The 26,822-nt window shown below is 34.1% G+C and overlaps 1 protein-coding gene across 9 annotated transcripts in view; it reads right to left on the reverse strand.

The window, feature by feature from the left end:
- The window catches only part of NBEA (neurobeachin), a 452,703-nt gene that overhangs the window by 237,595 nt on the left and 188,286 nt on the right, over positions 1-26,822 (reverse strand). For all 9 annotated transcript variants that reach the window (XM_064409011.1, XM_064409015.1, XM_064409017.1 and 6 more), the window contains one exon: positions 8,638-8,699. In XM_064409011.1, the coding sequence (XP_064265081.1) occupies positions 8,638-8,699 (62 nt within the window). The remainder of the gene's footprint in view (positions 1-8,637; positions 8,700-26,822) is intronic.

Raw genomic sequence — 26,822 nt, forward strand, 5'->3', positions numbered from 1 at the left:
AGAAAAAAGAAAAATTAGTCCAGGCATCTTAAATTGATAATGGAAAATTTGCACTGGAAAAAGGTAGTGGAGGGGTCAAAAAGGAAAAACTGGACTTGACAGGTTAATAACTTCTTTTAGTTTCTATTATTTTTTTCCAAATAATATTTTGCTTACAATTTTTACATTAAAAATGGTGTCTAGAACACGTATTTTAAAAAGTCTTGTGATAATGTAGTATAGTTATTAAAAAAAGGAATTGTGATTCTCAGAGTTTCTCACCCTTTCCACTTTCTGCAAGGAACTCTAAATTTGTGTAAAAAAATTCAAGTTTCTCAAAGGAATGCAGTTAATGAAATAGAGAGATACCTGGTGTAGTAACCATCCTACAATTCTCCTTGAACTACAGGTGCTCCTGTGTTAATCAATTTTATCTTCATTGGACTTCTCTCTTCTCCGTGTCTTAAACTGAACTGAGTTTAATTTGTTTTTGTCATACTGAACATTTAGTGAATTTTCTAGTCTAAGACATTGATAACTCAGTTGACACTTCAATACTTTCATCACTGCATTGTAATTGAAACTTATTGAGAAAGATGAAATTCTATTATACCAACTTTCTTCTTTCTAGATATGTGAATACATTTAACGGAAAACCTTGTATGGAGCTGAACAAGTGCTAGCTTTCATCTGGAGAAGGAAATGGAAACTATAAAAATGTGTTTGCAATTCAATACATGCATGTAATTTAGCTCAGGTTTGAACTCTATGTTGTGGAGTTACCTCCTAAAATCACCAATAACTTCCTATCCAAAAATCACCAATAACTTGCTTTACTTCATTTAGGAGGAAATAATCAAAAGAAATGTTACCTGATATATGAAATGTTTTGTGGTTTTTTTTATGGCAGAAAACTGTATTCATTAAAAGCAGGTAAAAACAGGTAGAAACAGGAAAACTGATTTCAAGACACAGTCTTAATTTTTTGAGATGATTATACAGTTTTTAAGATCATAGAATTGTCCTTTCCAGTCCTAGGAGAATTTACCTAAAGATATCGGAGTCTGAAAACCTTGCATTATTGTTTGGAATGAGAATAATTTCTAAGAATTCCAGTGACACTGCCTGTATTATTCTCTCATACTCACATATAGACTGCTGATAGAGGATAAAAAAAACATATTCTTGGTCTACTATTTCAATAAATTTGGGATCAATGTTAGGTTTTTGTAATTGGTCATCCATTTTAAAAGTGGCTATTTCCCACAATAAGCAAGTTGCAGAATGACTGACGACATCCTCCTGGAAGGAAAATCTGCAAGTATTGGATTACTCCTGGCCTCTGGCCAAATTCCAGAAAGGAAAAGAATGTGAAACTTTCATAACACTATTTACGTGAATACGAAATTAATAAAACAAAGGTAATATAAAGTTTTAGATTACAGTTTCACAAGACTACAGCCTCATTTTTCCTCTATTCTCTTGACTTTAAATAATATGCTAATGTTTCGCTTTCTTGGAAACACATAGACCCATTGCCCTTCTGATCACCTGTGGTAATTGCCCAATTTATCTTGAATGAAGTCAAACATTCCCAGAGGAACATTTCATAGGTATCGTGGAAGAAAAAAAAAAACCAAAAAACCTACAACTGCAAAAACATTATTCAAACAACACTAGGGAAATGACCAAATTTATTTAGAAAATTAACCTTCATCATCTTTTAGAAATCCTGCATATCTTCTAATAAAGGCAGAATATATGTGCTACAAGATATACATATCTCCATTACTTCTAGAGCTCATCTTGTGACTGAAAAAATATTTTTTTCAATTAAGAGATACTAAAATTATTATTAACAACATGTATACTTTCTATGGCAATTTATCCTAAATGCCAGTCCATTTTTTACTCAACCACTCTTTGATGTTAGGGATAGATAACTGATTTGAAGTCTTCCCAAAATAAATAAATAAATCTTTGGATGTACAGAAAAGTGCTCCTCAGATTTTCTCCATTGAAGTGAACCCCATTATAGTGAACCCCCTGAAAGCTATGGTATATTTATTATTTTTGACAGACTCCAGTAATGAGCTTTGTATTCTTTCTCAGCCCTTCAAGAAATACCAACTCACTCTGACTTTCTAGGTATTTCTTCCAGGTCTCAGATCCTTCTCAGTTGTGTAGGTAGCTTTATAGAGAAGTCAGTGGAAGACACCTTGCCACATTAAATACAGAGACTGATTCTTACAGTTTCCTGATTCTGCATGTCTTGCCATGAATCCAGAAATTGTTCAGATCAGCTTCTCACTCATGTGTATTCTTTCATATTATTTGACAAAAGTACTCTGACAAGGACAGGCAAAAGAAAGGGTCTGAAGTCCCTTGATAACTCTGGTATAAGATAAAAAAGAAAACATCCTGCTTATTACTAAAAGCAAAACATGGAATTAGTTTTCTAAATATATGGGAATCTCTAATGACACCTCACAGAATGATGAAGTAATACCGCTCAACAAGTAGGAAAGAATATACTAATGGTTTCTATTTGAAAGTTAGATTATCAGAAGCAGATGATCAAGAGATGAAGATAGATTGGGCTGGAAGACATTCCACACATGGACAATGCAAGAAAATTCTGATACCCCTTTAGGGTATACAAAAAAAAAAAAGGTAATGAAAAACTATCATCTTCTGGCAAATAGTTTTCCAGATCGTTCACCAGAACACCAGAATTCCTTAAAGCAGGTAAGAAATGCCAAGGGAGGGAAAATAAGTCTAAAAAAAAAAAAAAAAACTACAAAAAAAAATCAAAGATTTCGGTTATTGGACTTTGAGTCTGTGGTAAAATGTGAAGATACAAAGCCGTTATGAAGCAACATTACTGAAAATGTCATACACATTTCTAGCACCTTGCCCAGCATACAAAAATCTGTGAGGTTTTTTTTCTTTATTTTAACTTCTTGCTTTAGCTCTAACTTCTCCCACTAAATGCCAAAATTCCTTTCTTGTATCTTGACTCTTACAGACGCAGCCTGCCTTTCCTAGAGCCCCAGCCATTGATTTGCAACCTGCTATTAACTGTTGGTTTCATGGCTACCTTAGAAGCATAACCAGGTAAAAATAACTTTTTTACTCAGAGTGAATTTTTGATTTGATGTATCTGTTTTCACCATTACATATCCTGATGAAAGGGATCAGCAGCAACATGGAGCTAGGCATGGAGAAGGTACGATACATTGGCAAGTATAATGTTGGCCAGAGAGAAGCCTAAACTGACCACTAAAACTGTAGCCTAACAGTATGGTTCCATTAGATGCAGAGATCTGAATTTACAGCTTGCTGCTGTGAAAACATGAGTTGTGTTTTCTCCTCCGTGCTCCCAGTTTTTCAATCCTGAATCCTTTGAGTAGTTCTGATGACTTTTGAACAAGGCTCTTAGCTGAACAGTCACTAAACCAGGGAGCAAATGTCTGAGCAGTTTTCTCATGTGTTTGTGAGTTACTCTTGTGAATATCAGCACTAGTATGAAAGTGGGGTTCACAGAGAAGAAGCTGCAGGGTGGAAGTAACGTAGCAGATACAGAACTTTGTTAGGAAAAATGTTTTAAAGATATGCTGGAAAAGAGGATTATTGAAACAATAAGTTTCTGTATGTTTGCATGTGTGTTACTATGCATCATTCTCCTGTCTAAAATCAAATTTTAAGTCAGACTTTTGCACTGATATTATATGCAGAGTTGTCTCCTATTACTAATTACTAATTTTTGTATTACTAATACAAAAACAGAGGCAATGGATAATACAACAGAACAAATGGAAAAACACAAGCAAAGGTAAAACACCCAACTTGTTCTGTGGTAAGGAAAAGAGAGATTAAAAAGTTATATCCTCATAGGAATTTGCATAACCAACCCTAATTTCATCATTGAAGTTATATCAAACTTAATTTCCTAACTAGATTAAGTTGTAGGGATTTTTCCCCTTAGATTTAAGGGAAACAGTTATTATTTAATTTATCTTCAGCCTTTCCTATTGCAGTTGGTGTCAAAAAGACAAATAGCAAACACTTCTGTAACCGTTCTGCTATCACAGTTACTCTGAAAGGGCAATCGCTTATTTAACAAAAATTATAGACTATGAGAACTCTAGGAATACCTCTGGAAGGAGACCAAGAAATATAATTAAAGTTGAATCTAATACTGGCAATAAGAGTAAACAGACAAGAAATATTACAGAAAAGGAAAATATATAATGAAAAGTAAAATGTTTCTGTACAGCACAGCTGGACAACTCCTTCTTAAACTCTTATAGAAAGCCTTAATACAGTATGTTTAGTATCAAGAATTGTGCACTGTGCTTCTACTACCTGAATTGCACATTTCAAGGCATCTTCTGGTCACTCTGCAAGGACCAGAAAAAGGTTGTTGTTATGGTTTAAAAAAAAAAAAATCCTTGGTTTCTGTGTTGATCAACTGCCAGTTCTGAAGAATTATCCCACACTTTGAGGCAGAAAGTACATCTAGATCTGCTGGTGTTTACTGAAATCCCTGCAGTGCCTGGTTGATCGGCCTTTATTCTCAGAGATAAAACAACCACAAAATTTATTTTCTGATGATTGTCTTTAAATTTAGACAAGCCAGGCACATCTTTGGGGTATTTTTTTATTTGTTCATTTGTTTTTACACCTCTCCATAATGTGCAACTAATTTCTAATTTTGATATCGTTCCGAATTTTTTCTGCCACTTAGGACAATGAAGCATTTATCCTCACAATAATTATATTTTCAAACAGACCGAGTAACAAGATGTCTTAAATAATAAATCAGTATTTTCTTTTTAAGAAAATTAATTTCTCTTGTAAATAGATAAGATACAGAAAAACACAAGTGGTATAAGATAAAACTCCTTTGGGACACAACAACTCAATTTCTTCAGAAGGTGTCTCCCCAAAGAGAAGAATCCACAAAAGATTTGGAAGTAATTAGAAACTATTGTAGCATTTTGGTTAGGAAAAAAAATAAAGAAAAAATAATATGAAAAAAGTAGTTAAAATCTAAAGCTGATGTAAGAAAGAACTACACTGCAAAAATTGATGCATTTTTCTAATACTGCATGGCTTATTGAAGAAATCTGCCACTAGAACAGCAACACAGCTGTGACTTGCTCAGCTAGGCTGAGAGAACAAAGACCAGCTAATCAAGCACAGATATTGTCAAACATAACACATCTTCATCCATTTTATGTTAAAATAGACTAAATACAAATAAAAAGGCCAATCTTAGAAAATGTGAAAATCATTATATGTTTATCATAAATTATTTAGAAATCTTTCTTTCAAGTGCTTGGATGTGTGACTGTGGTTTACATAAGAAATATAGAAAAGAAAGCCTTCAAATTAACCTGAATTTTAATCTAGTACAGATAATGCAAGTTACAGTACAAGAAAGATTCTGAAAACACAGACGAGTGCTTTTTGTTCTTCCCCAAACCTGCAAATGATGTACCATCCATACAGGAGTTCCTTTAAAACTTAATACGTATTTTTCACAGAAACTCCAAATTCCTTTGGGGAAAAGGCTTGATTGCATAGTCCTCAGAGCCTAAAAGGCTGCCCATATGAACTGAATTATCCATGACATGTACCTTCAGACATTTGTAATGTGATATTTCATGTAAATTTAGACCATACCTTGGATGTGAGCCGCTGGCAATGTTGATTCTATTCAGGAGCTCAGATAAGAAAAAAAATTCTGACATCCTTGCTAATCTGTAGTCGTTAACATGGAATTTCCAACATAAAAAGCATAAAAGCATCTAATTTGCTGTAGCAAATGAAAGGAAAACAAACTTTGCATTTCCCTTTCCTTTTCAATGTCTAAAGTTACTCTGTTCTGTGCAAACAAAATTATACTTTTCAAAGGTTTTTATTATCGCCATCTATCTTTTGAGTGACACTTTTCAAACTTCCCCACATAATCTGTAAAATGTCATTCAATTTGAACATGAAGGATTTACCCACATTACGAAGAAAAGCCCTATTTACACTGGGATTATTAAAAACCCACAAACTATTTGCTTTATGCAGTCTTTCCAGTTCACATTGCTTAATTGGTCATAAGGTAAAACCTCAGGTATCACTGTTTCTTCTTTATATAGAGATGAATTATCCTCATTTGCTGTGGACAACATCTCCTATGATCCTAATTCCAAGTTCTGCTAACATTAGGCTGGATTATGATATTTGCCTGTCATTTTCTTCTAGCCATTTTACGTATTACAATTTTCATAGCATTTATCTCATGTTTTCTTTTGACAGATAGTTTTAAAATGTAAATAACAACAACAACAAAAAAAAAAATCTTCCCTGTTGTCTCAAACCATGACACCTGTAGATGACTAGAAGTACAGACTGGTTTGTCTACACCTATAGGATAAACCACTATATTCTGTGGAAATGTTACTATTCAGAAGAATATTCCAGAGGTCAGGAAGGTGAGGGGAGGAGACTTCAATTTGCACCACTACAGCCCCCTGTTGACCAGTTCCTATAGAAACAATTACCATGACTCTCCCAACTAACACTACAGCATTAACTCCTGAAAAACTTCCTAATAAATGGACATCCAGAGACAAAATCCTCTTTATTTAGAAGGCAAGGAAACAACCCTGAAGTATCAGATGGGGTATAAAACTAAAGGCTTGCAATTTCCTGAAATAGGTAGATGGAAAAGAGTTCTTCCAAGCAAACACTGAAGAAAATAAATACACGTTTGAAGCTTCAAAATGATTAGGCGCTTCTCCTTGTTCCAGGTATAAAGTGAACCTTATTTTTAAAATACTTTGAAATAAAACCCAACATATACAGCAGTCATAAAAATAACAAATTGATTTTTGCTGCATTTGTTATGTGCTTTACTGAGATGTCTAAAGAAAGAGCATTGCAGAAAGAGCTTAAATTTCTCTCTCTTCCTTTCAATCAATATTTGAGGCAAAGTTTCATCTCTAGGGCCCTTAATGGCAGGAATTCCTGGAGCCAGCAAATGAGTAATGTTAAACCTATGATTAGATGATGAGGCCATCAAAGACACTAGACCCTAATGTTACATTCCACTTTATTCTTGAGAACTGCAGTGAAACCAAAGGCTAGGGAAGAAAGGACTATAAGTTTATTCTTTCCCTTGAAAATATGTTTCAGGAGCTGCTAAAAATAGAAGAAAAAAGTTGCATGACATGAACATTCAACTCAAATGTCTTAATGGATCTTTTGGAATTTTCTTGGAACCCGGGACTTCACCATTATTAGGTAACAAATTTTTCAAGTGCCCTGCTAGAAAAGGTTTGAAGTTGAAATCCCACTGAGGATTCCTGCCAGGGATGTATTTTTCTTTTTCTTTTCCCTAACTGATATCCCTCTAAAAGAGGGAGAAAAAAAAAAAGGAAGAGGAAAAAAAATACAAAGGAAAACAAGATTTAATGATTTCCTTATGACACAAGCTTGAAGAAATGCAACCTACAGACAGGCAAGGTAAGTTGGAACACTCTCCCCTAAAACCACTTGTAAATGTTTATTATTTTCAGATAGATTTCTCAAAAGTAGATCTTCATTTCAATGGTCCCTAGAAATGCCTTTGTTTACAGTTTATTTTTGGTGTACGCTGTTGATGTGCAGTAATGTATGCTTAAGAAAAGCTACAAATAAGTAATTGTCTTTGATAATAATATAATAATTTAACCTGGGAATTTTATACACAAACTTGTTTTGAGTTGAACTGGTATTATAGTTCTGTGAGAAATGTGGTTAATGCAATGTTATAATTTTTTAGAGAAGTGTAAAAACTTGCGAAGTTATTGGGATCTGTTGGGAAATCAAAATTTTCTTACATTCTACAAAGTTAACAAAGTTCTAAAATATTTGCTGATAGCGTCTTATTGGCAGTTTAAAGCAAAAGGGTATATACACAATATTAGCCAATAACACTTCTAGCAAAACAAATAATATGAAAATTGAGATATAAATAATCCAAACAGTATGAGAAACTAGTTTAGCATTCAATATTTTATTTTTGAAAGCATTTCAAAATATTAATTAATTTGGATTTCTGAGAAACCCATTACTGCTGTGTTAAAACCCCAATAATTAACCACAGAATTTTCATGTAGAAATGTTCTGCTTCTGCCAGACTTGAGGACTACTTAATCCATGTTCCTCTGCTTTTTATATACTGACAGCTACGTAAAATATTCAATGTTATGTCATGTATATCAAAAGTAATAAAGTCAGCACAAAGTAATGTTTTAAAAAAATCACTAAGACAAATTTCAACATAAAATTATGACCACAGTATCCTACTTACATATTCTAAATAAGAACAGGCTTGCAGGAGAGCTCATACACAGAGAAAATGCATAATGTACATCCACGCACTTTTAGAACATAAATGCAAATATACCTTCCATACCCTGTGAATATAGAAAAACTATAGAATGACTATCTAAAAAAAAAAAAAATCTACAATTTATGTATTACCAGAAGAAACTAATTTGGGGTTTTTTTTGTAATGAAATAGAAGAATGAAACAAACTGCCAGATACAATTCCTTGGCTGACAGTGATTACACAAGGAAATTAATACAATCAAAACCAGAGAATGTCTTACCTGTGAACAAAGCAGCATAACCAGTTCAACCACGGAAGTGCTTGACTTCATACAAACAAGACCTGCAATAAACAGTCAAAAATTAGTTTAAAATATGGTGGTATTTTGATATTATAGCTCCATCATTCCAGAAATCCATAAAATATATAAATGTATATTTTTTATAACTCAGAATAAAAGAAGTTTCAAGCATGATTAACTGAGAATTTGAGTTTTAAGAATATTTAAATGTTCATGAAAATCACCTGGAATAATCTAGAGCAGTTCAGGACAGAATGTCTTCTAATTATTGTTGTCATTTAGCATAGTTTTTTAAAATAAATAAATAAATATTGGCATAATCTGAAGCAATTTAATGTATGATAAACATAAGTTAACAGCTTTTGAATAATAAATAATGTAAGTCCATAAGACTACAGTGATCAGTTAATAACAGGTAAGGAATAAAGCCTCTGCTTAGACATTATTTTAGTTTTGATCTGGTAATTGATTATCCTCTAATTGAAAGCTTGAGTATTAATGAAACAGGCATTCATGAGAAATAATATTTTTATTAAAATCAAGCCCCATAATTTTTGGGCATGTTTTTTAGAACAAACCTTGGATTATGTAGTCTGTTACTCATTGTTTTGTACTTCATGTAAACAATAAATATCTAGTAACATTGTCACTATTGCAAATACTTGTTTGCAGCTTTGGAAATGTAAATTTACTCTCTGAGAGAAGGATGCCATATCTAAGTATTTTAAAGATTAATTGTAAGGACACTTGCAGGAAATTTCATTTCTACTGTTAACTTTACATGTGCTAGCTTCTGTTATCTAAAACCATATAGTCATTGATATGATGCTTAGGGCATGGAAACACATAGGCTATGTTAGAAAAATGATAAATTTACAAATAAGCTTACAAGTAAGGGCTAAATAGGTGGCTGGAAAACAAGCTGATGTGCTTTAAGAAGGTTTCTACAAACAGTGATTAGAGACAAAAGCACTCCTACACAATAGCATGTATATTTATTTTGGGTAGTGGATAAATACCCTTTTGTGCCCATTTTGCTAACAACCCCATCCTTATTGTACAGTAACACAGAACAAGCTGTAAGAAGCCACTAGGCTTCCATTCTATCAGATATAGGGGCAGTTAATGAAATAAGAGGCAGATGTGCAAAGCTCATTTAGGGAGACAATTGCTGTAATTGATCAGCTATTCTCATGCTCAAGTGCTAGAGGATCAGAAAGATTAATGAGATACTTATCACCTGCAGGCTACTTCCACTGCTTGGAAGCTGACAAAGAAAATGCAAACAGAAAACTAAACCCTACAGTTGAGCCAGTGCAGGTAGGACAGACACATCAAATATTTCATCATAGAATGTTGTATGGTTTATTATGAATTCACCTCTAATTCTGTAAAATTTTTAAAAAAACAACCAAACAAGAAAACCAAAATGAAACCCCTTGTCATCTTTCACACACCCACTTGTCATCTTTCAAAATCAGACCTCAGGTGTACTAAAACATGACTAAGGCAAAATAATGCTCTTGGAAACCTATCCCCACGCTACAATCTTCTAAATTTGTATATGCTCTTCTGATTTTACATCAAAACAACAAATATGTCCAGAATAAGCGCCATACACAGTTATGAAAAAGAAATCAACTAAATTACATAAAAGTGATTATGCACCAGCAGTAATATCCTTGTATCTTCACCAGGTTTTCAAAAAGAAATCTTGACATAAAATATATACTTTGAAGACACATACATAATGAATATTTTCTGCTTAATTAAGTAAATTAGAAGTTCCTAACTTTCAAATACAGTTGGGCATTCTTATGCTACCTGTGCAGCTTCAAACAACATGAAAAAATTTTGGAGTGTGCCTAAAATGGCACAAAGGTAGAATACTCATGATTATCAACCAGATCACGATGATGATCTAATCCTAATAATACAAAGCTGGAGACCTGAGAAAACATGACTGCTTGAAAGAGTCATAATTGCTTAGACCAATATTATCTACTTACAATAAGAATATTTATACACTTTATCTAACTTTTTAATAACATGATAATGATATAGGTCTAAGTGATCATTTGACCTCAAACTGATGTCCTTTCACTGTTCCTCTGGACATTACCTGACAATTTTTATATATGACATCTAATCAACTGCAAGGTTGGATGTAGCATTCCAGCACTGGAAAGGAGATTCAAACTGAGGTTGTGAAATTCAGAAAAAGAAAAGGATACAGAACTGACATCTGGTTAGCACATCGTCAGGCCCGTTAGTTATAACCAGCTCTTTAAGTGCCTGCTGATGAAACAACCCACTGGTAACAGCCATTAACACCTCTCATAACCACTAGTATTAAAAGAGGCTGGTTTCCAGGTCCAAAAGAAACAAAATAATTATCTTAGCGACTGTAGCACTTCTCTAATATGAAAATACAGAGAGAAATAGGAAAGCCTCATTAAAGAAGGTCATGGTGTCAGTGATGTTTGTCTCAGTCTACTGCAGAAATTAAGTGTGCAGCTCTCTACTTATGAATAACCAGAATTTGGAGTGGCCCAGACAGAAAATAGGGAATCCTGTGCACCTTGATGGCCAGTAAGGAGGAAATAGAAACAGAAATACTTTCTGTTCACCTTTAAATATTTGTATCATACATTCCTTGAAGTAAAACAGAAATGTGAAACATTCATAGCAGGGCCACCATTTTGTTTTATAAATTTCTTACATATCAGCCCCCTAATCCTACTTCAGGGACTCCTTTCACTCGAACCACAAGGGAAAGTGTGTGCCCTCCATTATATGCTCCATTTCCTCCATCCTAGCTGCCAAGGGCTTGATTGTGCTTCTTCCCATTTTCGCTTCTTCCTGATTGAGCAGTTAAGATTTGAAATAAATAATGATTTTTTTTCCCCCTGTTACGCTAAACACAATTAATCTTCAAAATCTACTGTCAGAGTTGTTGTGCAGTCAATAGTAGAGAATGATAAAAACAGATCAGACCTAATGGACAACGGATCTATTTCTGCCTGTTAAGAAAAACTGTCAGAATGCAATCTCTGGTTGCATTATGAAGATCCCACATCATCAAAAGCTGCAGGAGCAAGGTTAGGAAGAGCCCGAATCCCTGTCCTATTTAACTTTTCCTTCATAGACCAGGAAAAAAAAAAAAAAAGATAATTTTATTATTCTTTCTGTTTCTAGATTTGCACCCTTCTCTCTCTTCTAGGAGTCCAAATAGTGTGAATTGACTCGTTTCTTTTGGCATAGTACAGGAACAAAAAAAAAAAAAAAATCCCTCAGTGCACAGTCTATATCCTGACATACAAAAATTAAGAGAGGTAGAAAACAACAGCTCTCCTTCAATTTTTCAGACAGTGCAGAAGACATAAACAGATTGAGGTCTCTTCATAAACTAAAAATAGAATTTGTAGTATGAATCAGAATAAATATCAATTTTCCAATTGATTTTCCAAGCTCCAAAAGTGCTAACAACTGCATTTTTTCCCTCCTCTTTACCATTTTGCAGGGTTCAACAGAGTTTTCAGTGTGTGCAAAATTTTATTAGTTTTAACATAATGAGGAAAAAAAGATAACAAGCTTGGAAAAATAATAGCTTCTCTGATTGAAGAGAGCACACAAATCTATTTTCATTTCTCTTCCCCCTCCTTAACTCTAGTGAGAAAAAGTATTTGCCACTCAAACTAAAACTGTTGCCTGCATTCTTCAGCAGCAGATCAGTTCTTCCTATACCATCTGTATCAAATGCCATTAAAGAAGTTAATGTAATTACTAAAATACAAGGGGATATTTCCTGCATACAGCAAGGTTAAAAAGGTCACTGTTGAACTGAATGGAGTGCATGCTTTTTTACTTTTGCTGTTCTTTAGTACTTTTCTTCATGGTCTATTCTCAGTCCATTAAATATAGCCATCAAAATTCAGCAATTTGATGGCAACAATGACCACATATACGAATGCAAAAACTGGGAGCATCAAGTGCATGACCTTGGCTAATCTGGAATAAATGATGTATGCCTGGCAATTATCTTGAAATGCTCTGGTTTACTTGACTTCTTTTTTAGTGCTCTTCTGTTGGCCCAAAGATATGCTAATTATTCCTTTTCACTATGACTTATTAATGTCTAAAAAAAGATTAATTTCAACTATACTGTTTTAGTCATGCCTGTGGCATTAATGAAGTCATGGGTTCAAAACTTCCAAGTCACCATGCTGAACTAGTCAGTGTGAATTTACATTTTGAAGAAATATAATGTAGGTTGATAAAATCAATTTTAAAAAAAAATCCTCATGAAATAAGATCATGGTTTTGAACTTCTTTTTATTATTATTAATACAATGTGTGTATGAGTCTAACTGAATACCACCACAATTTCATCTGGTATTTATCAAGGTTTGCCTGCATTTTCTTTCAATGATTTTACTTTGTGTCAACTTAAACCCTTATTGGAACTGGAATCAATTGTAATACTAGCAAAAACAAAACCTAAATGTTTTTATAGCTCATGTTCAACTTATAAAAAAGATGTAATTAACAAAACTTTAGAGCCTTTAGAAATCTTTCACTTGATTATAGCTTCTGCTTATCTGAAAAATCTCAGGTATAGCTAGGTAAAATGTTTGAGAAAGTTGAACCCATTTAACTCAGTTCACAGAGAAAAATTGGTCTTTATTATTCCTCTACGGCATGCTGTTGAAACTATAGGAGCTTTGTATAGTACAAGACGCTTATGAAAAAATACACACATTCATTAAATCCAGTATTCTAGTAACACGTGAAAAGTGAGTAAATTGTACGTAGAAATGAGCAAAAATACCTAAAACTACACACCCCCCCCCCCCCCCAAAAAAAAAAAAAAGAGAAAACACTGTAGTGTTTGTAACTTTGTTTAATTTGGGTAAGGTAAAATTTTTTTATTTCCTAGTGATGTTGTCTTCCATGTACCTTAAACAAAATGGTATTGTTTCAAATTACTTCAAGTTGCTCATAATAGTTATGGGTAATTCATACTGTGATATCTCTTCCCATAATCCTCAGTGATTTCTGTGCCATGAGATAGAGTCGGAATTTTCTACCGGTAATTACTACTCACAAATTGGGCTTTCATTTTGACAGACTATTCCTTATATTTTGTTCAGCATTTGTTAGGAATGGCACAACAAAGTTTCAAGCAAAATTCTCCCTGGCACAGAAACTAAAGCACATTTTGGTTGTGAAACTACTAAGGCAAAAGTTACGGTGATGTTTTGGTTGGAAATGTGAGTTTTCCTTACATTTTATTTGTTCTTTCTAACCCACTTTCTTCTGCCAGCACATTCTGGCACATGATTTTTTGAAATGTATTTCTAAATCCAATTTATATTCAACGAAATAACAGGACTCCTTTTTTGACCAATAAAGTTATTTGGATAATTGAAATCTACGTTATTCCTTCTCTTCCATCATAGCCATCATAGAAAATTAGATTCAAATTAATGTTTTTTTCATGAATTATCAAGTTGCTGGCGAGTTCCCTAAAGATCTGAAAGGGGAGAGTATGGAGAGAAAATAGAAGATTGGTGAAAAATTTGGAAGTAAATGCTAAGTATGCAAAACTTAAACTGAAACAACAGATGTTCTCATTCCAAACCAAGCAATTATTGGGGGGGCAGGGGGAAGATATGTATTAAACAGAATGTGAAGTTTTGCAAGATTACACTCAAAATTGGTTTTAGAACCATACATATGTCACATATTTTGTAGGCATTTAAATTACACTAATAAGCCTTATGAAAAGCAAAGGCTGGGAAATATTCAGAATTTGCAGAAAGTCTGCAGATGGAAATCACAGGCCATGTTGCAAAATAATTATAACATAGCTTTTACTAGATGAAAGAAAACACTGTTCCAAAGAATGTAACTCACAAAAATAACAAAGTCAGGGTTGTGGATTTAACAATCCCTTCAGCAGCCTTGACTGACATTACCACCAACTCTAGGGACCATGAAGGATGGCTGTATTAGTACTCCAGACCATTCTTTGCATGGGCAAATCTCCTTCACAGAACAGAAGAGTGATACCGAAGAATATAGTGAATGTGAATTTGACTCCATGTTTTTTAGTTGATAAAAACAGTTACAATTCTTAAAGGATTTTTTTGTTATGGTGAAAGACACTGCACAATACAAGCAATAGTCTTTTTATCTGGTACCTGGAAATCTAGGAAAGATATCACCCAGGTTATCAAAGGGAATACCTTTAAAAATTTATCATAAATCTTTAGAACAGACATCTTAGGGGAAACACCTCAAATAAACAGTGATGGGTCAACAAAATCCTCCAGATTTTAATTTGTCCAAACCCAATTCAAATGGGTCAGCCCTTTTAGTCAGATTTGTAACACAAAACAGACCTTAATATTGGGACAATATTTAAAAGAGTAAGAATGGTATGTAATAGTTTCTTGAATAATTTTATTAAAGTGAGAAAATCTAAACTTCACCACTGCAGTTACTAAAAAGGAATCTAAATGTGGACTGGAAAGCATCCAGATGGAATCACAGAATGGCAATAACACTTGAGAGTGTACCCACAGAGAGGGGATTTATTACAAAACATAGATGATTTAGTTTTTAAAATTACAGACTTTTGTCCAGTAATCACATGAGCTCCAATGATATTGACAAAACTGATGCTAGCGCCACACTGCTCTGAAGAGTCCAGCCTAATGCTAACCTGTGGATTTTCTGACAATTTTCTTTTAGTGTAATGGGATGCACAAATTCTCATTCATCAAATGAAAAGGAGACCACTTAATCTATAAAATAAAATCCACTACCACTGTTCAGTTTAATGTACCAGAGAAGATTTTCCAAACTGATTCAGTTCTTCATTTAATGCCTGTGGTAATTTTTTATTTGTCCAGTGCTCCATTGGGATTACTCAATATATGCATTTGTGTATTACTTTTGCTCTCTAAAACAGTATTTCTTCTGAGAGAACTCTTTTTCCAAATATCTTTCAAATCTTTCCATATATTGTGGCATAGTGAAAAAATTCGTTTATCCAACTTCTATAACAGAACAGATCTAAAATTTAAGTCAATCTATCATGTATCGATTGAGAAATTATTCTAATCAGCAGCACAAAAACAATAACATGAAAATATTCATTTTATATAAAATAATTAAACACAAATATTAATTATAAGAAAAGAATTCCCTGTTAAATTGTAAGAAACAATTCCCTGGTTAAGTGAAGCAGATTTTTCTTAACAGTATGACACATATTTACTAGAATTTATGCATAAATTTAATGTATTTCCTCATCTTCTAAAGTCCTCTTCTAGAGTACAGGAAAAAACACTCAAGTCAAGGATCACACTGCACTCCAGTTGATCAAAGTAAAATATCTCCAATCATGAAAAGGTATGTAACATGGAATTGTTGCTTTTCTGTCAAAATGTACTTGATTTTCAGGTAGACTTAAGTAAGTTATAAACATTTTTTTTCAGCAGAAGCCTAGAAAACACCTATAATTTCAGGTTCCAGAATATCCCAAATCCTTATTTATCTACAAAGAATCTCAGTGAAAAGCATTTCAGATTTTTCCTCCAAAACCAAACTATCCACTGTGCGAATTCAAATATTATCCTGAAAGTATAAAGAGGGAAATGAGAAGGCTAAGATATTATTGAAATAAGTGGCTCACAATTGTCAATAAATTTCTACCTTAGCTGCTGCCAGGGACATTTCATTTCAATGGAAGAAGTAGGAAAAGCATTTATTGATAAAGACTTAAAAAATTATTTTAAAATGTGACAATTTAAAATATTTTTGAAGTTTTGTCATGTAGTGTTTTCCTGTCATTCCTTTCCCAAATGAGCTGGCAATTTTGTGATTAAATTTGTAGAAAAATTACTAAATGAAAACAAGTGATAGCAACGAAGTTGCCACATATTTAATACATGGAAAAAAGAGGTCTTCTTATTAAAATGAAGAAACATCTACCTCTCCTTTCTCTTTTTTTTTTTTGTCTTTCACCTCCTCTCAAATCTGAGATAGAGGAAATACATTTTGCAAGTATTAACTCAGTAGTAAATTATTTTCAAAGAAGTATACAAGCAGAAATAAAGACATTAATTTCACTCACTAACACTAAAGTAAATGTTTATGCTTTATACCTTCACTACAACAATGGTGCTTTCAGCTCATCTCAAGAACCTTTTCCAGGTTTTTCTAAGGTTGTCGAAAGGGACATCCTGGAAAAGATACATCATAGGTATGACCCCAGGTAACAGCCTCTAGAATATCAGCATTTCCCTGAAAAGGCATTACTCAATACTATATTTTCCTTAGGTATGAAGTTTTATTTTTATTCCTGAAGTTTGTCAACTTTTTCTTAGCTTCAGTCTATAACTTATTCCTATTTGATGCCCTATTTTATGAGCTTATTCCTTTTTGTTTCTCTCTTCTTATGGTAAACCTAGGAATTCCTTTTTTGTTTTTTTCTCCTTTCTATTATTTTCTTCTAGTTCCTTGTAATATTCTTTCCTATTATTAGGGGGAGATGACAAAACTGAAATATGTGTCTGGTGAATGACAAAAAAGGATGGTGAGAAAGGTTAAGCTGCCCAGCAATAAAACCACTTACTCCTACTGATCCTCCTTACTTCCTTACATTTCTTTAGCAACATTGGGGTCACGCTGAGTGAACCAGCACAGCTACAAATAGGGAGTATAAGAAAACCTCAGAGCTCATGCAGCTTCCTAAATTTCTAAGGCCAAGATGACCTTTATTTTAAGTAGAAGTGATTTCCTGAGCAGCAAAACTAATTTCTGTATAAATATAAATGTTTCCTGAGAATTTGATAACAAGAAAAGGAAAATAAAAATCTCCAAGCTGAACTTTGTTGACCTTAGTTGGCTGCCATCAGATCTCACGTCTATCCTGAAGCCCTACTGACAAATGGTAATCATTCTGAAACAGTGTCTCACAAAACAAAAAAATATCCTCCCAGTCATAGATCTCTTGAAATAACTTGTATTTCTTGTGTTTCAGTTTTCTTTATTTACTTGACAGTAACATTGTTATGGGCTCTCTCTAGACCTGCTTTGACATCACTTTGCCATCTTAATTTGACATATCACAACTGTCTCTGTTGTCTGACAAGTTCTTTCAGCATGAGGTTTTCTCATTGCAAGAAAATCTCCACAGACAAGAAGTATAAAAAGACAATCATAAAATTCTACACACCATCAGACAAAAAATGTGATATAAGAGAATAGATGTTTAGCAGATCTGAGGATCTTTTTTTGAAGGAGGCAAAATTTAACATAAAGTTGCACTGAACACAGTGAAAACACAGTATCTTAGCTCTTGCAAAAATAATCCCAGGAGTCTTTTAATATCTAGGTAGAACAAGCTAGAGGGTTCATTAATGTTTATACTATAAATAAAATTTTTTCCCATCAAGAGGATCTATAAACAGGTATTTTGAAAATTCAAGTGTAGTCATTTTTCAAGTAGTTGAATATATAGTTTTTGTGCAAGATTTTTATTTTAAGCCTTGAAGGCATGGAAACAAGTAAATCCATATCTAACAGACTGAACTGAAGTGCCTTTAAATCATCAGGACCAGTAAGGAAACTTGGTAAATTTGGTCACTAATTAAAGTGTTTCAGCCTGGGTCATGGAACAGGTGATAAGTAAACAAAAAGTTAAGGAACATATATGGAAAAACTGTGACCAGCCCTAAATGAGATTAATTTTGTAAAGAACCAGGTCATAGAACTCAGACTAAATGGAAAAGAAGTATTTTACTATGTCTCATGAGAAATACATCTTTCAGGGCAATATCTGATACAGAGATGTTATTTTCACCCCACAGATTATCTGAGTTAGGTAGTTCTCTGGAAAACACTGCTGGTGTAATAAAGTAGATTGATTCCATTTTTAAGCCTTCAGAGGACAAGGGCTGGGGCAAATACCAGCCTAACTGTTTCAAGTCCAAAATCAGGCAGAGTCCCCTGCTGAGTTCTGAATGATGAATTAAGTGGAATAAGAACCAAAGAACCTCTGCCTGTGGAGAGCTTCAGTCACAGCATGAACATCCTGTAGATACTGAATACCATTTTGGCATACCACCTCGTTTTTCTTTGGACCTGGACAGTAGAGGAGAAAATAATAAGGGGGGAAAAGGTGGCTGTTCTAAAAAAAAAAATAAATTTGTACAGCTTAGTCCAGTGTTACCATTCAACACTGCTGTATAGTTGATATGATGAGTCCACCTACAGGCTGTGTTACAGCAGTGCCTGCACATGTGAAGAAATTTCTCCAGAATATTTTAAAAATTATTTCCTTGAAATAGGTTTAAAGCTTTAAATGGATCTCTTGCTACTCTTATATTTTCTTTTTTTTTTCTTTTTTTTTTTTTTTTTTTTTTGTATTAAGTTAGTAGGAAAATTCACTAGAAAAAATATTTCCCAGTAAAGCTGGAAGTTAAAGCAAGAAGAGAGACAAACTGGATTACAAAAAAGATGGACTATCAAGGAGGGTAATAGGGACATCAGGGAGGGAATTTTTCTAGAATTCTAAGATAAAAAGACCAGTCTTTTCTAGGTCTTCTGGCTTGCAACTGGAATACAGTCTAATAGCTTGAAAAAGAAATTTATGAGAAAGTGGCTAATACTGCTGAAGTAAAGGGACCCAGGGATCACAAACAACTAACTCCTTATCTTACTCTTTAAAGGCTCCAATATTTTGTGCATTTCCTTACATGCTTCAAAAAACCAGTAACTGGTGCTCTTCACTAAAATAAGTGTTATTATATCACTTTCAGCAGTAATTTAGTAAATTCAAACGTCTATATTTTCAAGGACAACTTTCAGAGCTTCTTTCCATTAAACCTGACTACTTTATAGTGTTACCAGCTTTTGCTTTCCTGGAGACATGTATTTATTATTTTTTTCCATCTGCACTCTCCTAACTAAACTTTACAATTAGTCTCACAATTTCAGTATTTTTTTTTTCTCCATTGTCAAAGCAACAGAAGAACTCCAAATTCTGTCTAATGGGAATTCTTTACATTTTGGATTGTAAAGACATCTTGATTATTAATCAATGTAATAATGATAATATAATCAACAACATAAAATCAGAGTGCCAACAACAATTTCTACCCTTAAGTTACACTGGGACCACACAAGTCAGAGACAGAGGAGAGGGCATGAGCAGTTAACCTCTGTTCCACAGTCTAATACATCTTAGTAAGTGTCCAACTCATTAGACAGGGATAGAGTGGCTCATATGTGTAATTAATTATTGGCAGGTTTACTTTCAAAAAGGTGCCAGATGCTATGCATTTCCTAGTTGCTATCTGGATCTCTGATCTATAATGTTTCCTGCCATGTTAAACATCTGCTCAGTACATACTTCTGCACACAGGAACTTCAGTAAATCAAGAGTTAAATCAAAATTGAATGAATGTGTATCCTCTTTCTGGTGTTTGCAATGATATCCCTTTAATGATGTCATAAAGGAATATTATGTGAAGGAAAAATGTTCTGTAACTTGTGTTGGGGTCATTATAGTTTGAAGATTTCAGTGTGGGTAAATAATAGAGACTTTTCTTGTGGCACCTGCACTTCAGCTGTCTGAATTGTCATCTGTCTTGTCACTAGTAACCTACTCTGTAAGTTGCAAAGCTTTGAACCTTGACTCTGTGGAGTAGGTGTAAATAAATAGGCACATTTGAATACCCATTTAGCCCTTCAGCATTTCTTTATTCCTTCCATGTAGTCTTCTGGAAAACTGGTGTTGTTTTCTGTCTTCATGTGTGCCTGACTTGTTGATGTTTTTTAGTAAAACCCATGATCAGTCCCAAAGTGTGTGCAGAAACATGAGCACACTGTGGAGCCTTTCAGTCAGAGACTAGGAGCTAATCATATCAACCCTAGACAGAGAATTTAGTAAAACAAATTTCTGACATGCCTATAAATAGCACATCAGTTTGAAATTCATGAACTTTCTCTTTTTGCTGCTTATGAATGGATTACAATGTGTGCAGGCAGGTTTTCAATCAGCAGTAGGATTTTAAATTCCATCTACTGGAGGATTTCATGCCCTGTTTCAAAATGACCTATGGTTTTCGTAATGGTAAAAACCTAATTTTGCAAATTGCTTGCAGAATTTCTTAAAGCTAAAAAGGAAAACACAAACTTTAACTTACTGAATAAAAGCATTATTGATAAATCATTATTATTCCAACCTCATTATCTAAAAAGGGACTAATTTCAGACAGTAGGACAATTTTTCTGGGATCTTTCTGGAAGTCTTTATAGTGAAGAAAAAAAGTAGTCTGTGAATAGGAATCCTACTACCACAAAGTCAGGAAAACTGTCTTACAGAGGACTGGGTTAGGAAATTCAGTGAATTTAACTGCACTGTGCTAAACATGCAGCATCAACTCTTCCTAGACAGAGAAGAAGGTACACTAGTCACTGTAGGCACAAGGAAAGGAGTGGCATGTAGCACAGCAAAGAAGTGCATTATGAACCTAGCCTTGGAAATCAATTCAGAGTTCCTGACCAAATGCAACCAAATAATGCATAAGATTCTTCATCCTTACTGAACAGAGAGATCATGTCCAGGGAGACACCTATTGCAAATGACACTGGCCTGACCCCTGCACAGAAAGTTTTAACAATCACCTTGATTTCCAGCAGGGGTTCCCTGATGTCGAATAAGGCTGAGGTCCTACTGCTCCTATAGTCCTGCTTTATCAATTGCTTTCCTGCTCCTTATGCTGCAATGCCCACAGTATTGCACCAACACAGTACATGATATAGTATATTACACATGAATCAGGTGAGATTATTTTGAGTTACTACTCAGTTTTCCATTCCTTTACTAAACAATGATGGCATACACCAAATAATAGTGCAGAGAAAATACTGAAGGTGAGTGAGAAATACATACCCTAACCCAAGATATGGTATATTTTTTATAAACAGAGGTTTATATTTGGGAATACTGTGTAAAAAGAACATCTTTTAAGCAACCTCTGTTAAACTGGCTGAAACCAGCCAACGCATTGAAAAGTTATCAAGAGACTAAAAGGCTGAGCCTCCTCACCCAGAACAGTAACATAAGTTTCATGTTCTCAAAAAAATCAGATTAAAGTAAGTATATACTTATGCAGTCATATAATGCAAGAGATCTCTAAAATCTGAGACACTACTAGAGCTTGCATAAGCTTACATGAGGCTTCCCTGAAAAGACAAACTCATTATGCAGAGAAAATGCCTCATACTAAAATGAGCTTCAAGGTAATGATTAAAGAACTTATATAAAAAATGGAAATCATTTTATATATATACACACATGATCACACATATAAAAAATCAGAAGAAAGGCTTATTTCATAAAGTGGCATAGGCATTGACCATCTTTGATGCCTCAAGGGAAAATAACATATTCTTGACTGCACCCATAGTCAAGATGCAGTCAGGTGCAGAACAAGGAAAAAGCCCACCGATTTTTTTACTAATTTCTGCAGGTGGCTAGCTGACATTGAAGTACACCTGTCTATCACCATGTGAAAAAATGCAGTCATGACAAAGTTAAAGCAAATTAAGGCCTATGAAGACTATCATTCCTTCCACGATGTGCCACAGAGAAAACGGTGATTCACATGCTCAAAAGTCACAAAGCAGTTCCAAAAGCATTCAGCAAATACATGACATTTTTCCTCTGGAGAAGTTGGATTGAAGACTACATTTAGAAAAAAATTTTGAAATAGTCATAATGACTACAAGTAACGCCAATCACAATAATTAAGGGTAAGCGCTATTAAAGTTTTCAAATCATATTTACCCTCATTAGACAGTCTCTTGATGGAAACTTTGAGGCCTCCTGTAGTATTTAGCTTCTTTTTATGTCTTTTTGATATACTGAACATATCAAGCTCCTAACATAGTACTTCATACCTCTGCAGTGTGTGCATCATTCTTGAAGTGCTGACTACGGAACAAGATAGTGGGAGTTTAACCAAACTTATGCACAGAAATTAAATCACTCATCTGTTCTTCCAAGGCACTGGACAAGTCTTTGCTGCCTCAGCAATGAGCCAAGGGAGCCAAACATCCCAATTATTTTGGCAATCCCTCCATTCTTTGCATGGCTCTGTCCCTCATCTCCTAGGATCCTAGGAGGATCTCCTAGGATCCTAAATCTCTGTTCTTTGCTCCTAGAAGTTGGACTCAGCATCTGGCTATGTTGAAATCTGGCTTTTTGTTGAGGTTTTGTTAGTCCAGAAAATTATTCAACATATCTCTCCAATGTAATGCTTTTGTTTCTCATTTTGTGTATCTTCACCTAAGCACTTAGTTTTGCCAGGAACAATTCAACACTATAAAAAAGACTGTTAATAAAAATAGCAAAATGAGACAAAATACTGGATTATAGACATTTCAGCAACATGAATAGCTTAAGGTTTTATTTACTTGCTGTTAATTTGAGTTAATACAAATTTTAAAATAATAAAATTATTTATTTATTCCTTTCCCCTCTTATTTGCTAATATTAATTAATTCTTTTATTTTGTTCAAAATGTTGGCTCCATGCTATCCTACAGACTGGTAGAGCAATTACCATATTTTTAGTTAGTTGGAAGAAAGTATGCCTGGACATGTAAACTAAAATGTTTGGATGTGGCAGAGTGAGATTAAAAAATGAGAGAATAATATGTACAGGGAAGAAAGAAGTTCTTCAAGAACATGCATTTTTCTACTTTACAGCATCTGTGCTCCTGAACACAGGAATACAAAGGTTCTGAAAATTTTCTAAGAGAAACACAAGGGACATGTTAAGCTCCAAGAAAGTAAATTTTGCCCAGAATGTATAAGGGATTTCCAGATTACCACAGTACCTGAAGGAAAATGCTTCTCCTGTTTTTCCTAATACAAAATTCAGTATTCTTCAAAAAAATCAGAAACTTATTGTGCCAGTATAGGTAGATGCCACAGTGATGTCACACTTGAGGTCTTGGGTAGCTTTTAGAGTAGTGTCATTTAGCACCCAAGGTCTATCTGTGGTTTCCAAAGGAACGCTTTGAGCAATTTTTCAATTGTTTCAAGAAGACTCATGTCAAACACGATACAAAGCCAGTCCATCACCACCTCTACTGAATATTTTCATAGGACCATGTGGTGAGTTAATGAGGAGAAGCAGATCCTGCTCCTATCAGCACAAAAACATTCTCTCTGTCATCTGACTTTAATTGTGCCTGTATCAGAAACATATCAAATGTACAGCAAGGAATTCAAAGATCCTTTGGAGAAGGGCTACCTGGCTGACCTTCTACCCAGCTAATGATACAGCAAAGTAAAAGCATCAGTGAAGTTCCTTTGGTACTTCACTCAAGAGAAGGGAGAGCATTCTATGTGCCTGCGTTTCAGTCGTGGACCTATTCTTACAGTTCCAGACACTCCAAGAATAGCTGTAGTGGAAATACTTTTAGCCATCTGTGCTTGACAAAAAGAGGATATAGCTTTTCTTTCAGCTACAGATCAGATTACACTTGCCTGTAACATTTTCACCTAAAAGCTAGAATGTTGTCATGCACTTTACATGGAGGGAATTTGCAGACCATATGGAAACTAGTTAGCGAAAACATATCTGTGCAAGTGTTAAATGGAGCTCCACAATGAGCTCTGCTAAGCTCAAATATGTGGCCTACACATACTGCATGTTTGTTTCCAATTAGATTCTGTACGGACCATTTTAACCTTTGCAACTTCTGTTCTCGGAGGCATCGGAAGAACCTCAGCTGACAAACCACAGCAGTGTTGAGCTGGTTCTGGTATACTCTGTTTGAAGCTATTTGTATTCAAATGCAAAAAGGTCCCTTTTAACTCATCACTGACAATATTTTCTACTCATAAAATATTGTGAGAAGTTGATGAAACGTTTGAAATTCAGTGGAGTGTAAGATACTTTAAAGAAAGAATTTGTTTTAGAAATAGGAGCAAGTAATGATTTCAGTAATTTAGTAATTTTAGTATGGTAAATAGATGAGGAATTTTACCTTTTAATATATTCTGCAATGTCAGATTACTACTTGATAGGGTTCCTCTATTACCAGTCACATTCAGGAATTACCAGAACAAGAGGAATTAATAATTTCAAGTATTAGCGGCCGAAGTTTTTGGTCTAGACTAAGAAAATCAGTGCAGCCTGTTCATCTCAACCCCAATCAAAAGCTAGGAAGGCACTAAGACATTAAACATAATTTACTCAAACAACAGATGAGCCAGTGTCCCATGGGACAGAATGATGATGAAGTGTGACGCAAAAGGATATGACTTCAAGATTTTTCACCAAAGGTTTGAGGCAGCTGAACTACTACAAAAAAGGTGGAATCATAACTAAGTTGTATACATATTTCCAAAAATATATCGTCAACAGCTATCATAAAGCATCAGATATTCTGGAATATTTGCATGATTAACCAGTTTTAGAAGGTTTAAAATCAATTTTGTTTTCTGCTTCCTTTTATTTTGTGCTCTTCAGTATGCTGTCAGCTACAAGGCTGTGTACATTCTTACCAAATCTGAAAATGATTTAGCATTTCTTACACACACACATGCACAAGAGCACTAGAAAAAGCCTCAGGAAAAAGCACAGGGCATCAAGGACGTCTGACAATATTCTGATTTTACTAAAATATGATCAGGGAAAACCTTCATAACATAATGAGGTTTTGTAAAACAGCAAAGAAGGAACGGTATTATTATGTTAAGCTTGAAAGTACATCCTTCATAGAACACAACAGATATTTCTATGGTGATCAATTTGAAAAACAGACAAGTGCCTTAAGACTTAATTAAAGAAAGTTTATTTGCTCCTTTTTGATTCTTATAACTAAAACCTTAACATATAAAGTAGCAAATTAAACCATTGCATATAAAAGTGTCAAGTTAATTACTACTTGCCAGTAAAATAAAAACAAATTTCAATTATCAAACCCCACAGGAATTCTATGCACTCTCATATCCTGAATAACACCACTAAACCCCTCCTTTTTTGAGTCATTACCTGGACAGTACTTTCAAATACTTCAAAATTACTGCTTTCATTAAGGAATGACAGGAAACTTCTCAAAGCAAATCAGGTACCAGAATAAGATGGAATTTTGAAGCCTCTTTCAAAGGCATCTTAAGTAGGGAAGAGTTCAGTTGAGAAAAAGGGTCTCATAGAGGCAATGAAGAAAGAAAAGATCAGAAGTACACAATGACTATAAAAGTAACTCTGAATCCCCTGTTAAGAAGAAAAAAGGCCCAAGTATTTTAGAAAAGAAAAATTTAAGTCTCATAGTAAAAATCTATTGGTATTCTTGTATTTTTTTTTACTTCCCAGATTTCTATTTCAATATCTTGGGAAGAAAGGACTGGTTTTCAGAAATCAGGAATGAGAGAGTGATTGAAGAGAAGGTGAGAAAAAACTTTATAGAAAAATTATGGAAAGGACGTTATTTGTTTTGGAACTCAGTGTTTTGTTTTTGAACAGTTTTCTGATTCTAAATTGGGTGGCTAAGTCATACACAGGGAGCAAAATAGGGGCAAAATATGGAATGACACTCCAAGCAGAAGCATCAGAAACATGCTACAAGCCAAAACCAATCCAACAAAACATGTTTCTCTATGGATAAACAGTGAGATTAAATATGGCTGTACAGTTGTGAGATTCCTGTGACCTCTAGCATTTCAGTCTTTGTCATATCCTGGGAACTGTTATAGCCTTGTTCACACTATGGATCTGACAAAAAGACAAAAGCAGAATGACACCAATGAAGAATTTTTTTAAACAGTAAAAGAACTCGGGAAATTTAAGACAATCAAGACTCAAGACAATTTTAGCCATATTTTTGTAAAACCTATAGTGTAATTAATCAATTGGCAAATGGAAAAGGATAATACGGCTACAAATTTTGCAACCAACTTCACTGAAATGAGAATTAAGAATGTAGCCCATAAATTATCTTATAGTCATCTCAATGTGAATCTCAGACCATTAAATTAGGTGTCATTAAGTGAGAAGTGCAACTTAATCGCAAGTCATAAGATTAACAATAAAAAATACCTGAAGCTTCTGAGTACTCTAAGCTACT

Source organism: Passer domesticus, chromosome 2, assembly GCF_036417665.1.
Source record: "Passer domesticus isolate bPasDom1 chromosome 2, bPasDom1.hap1, whole genome shotgun sequence".
Classification (NCBI taxonomy): domain Eukaryota; kingdom Metazoa; phylum Chordata; class Aves; order Passeriformes; family Passeridae; genus Passer; species Passer domesticus.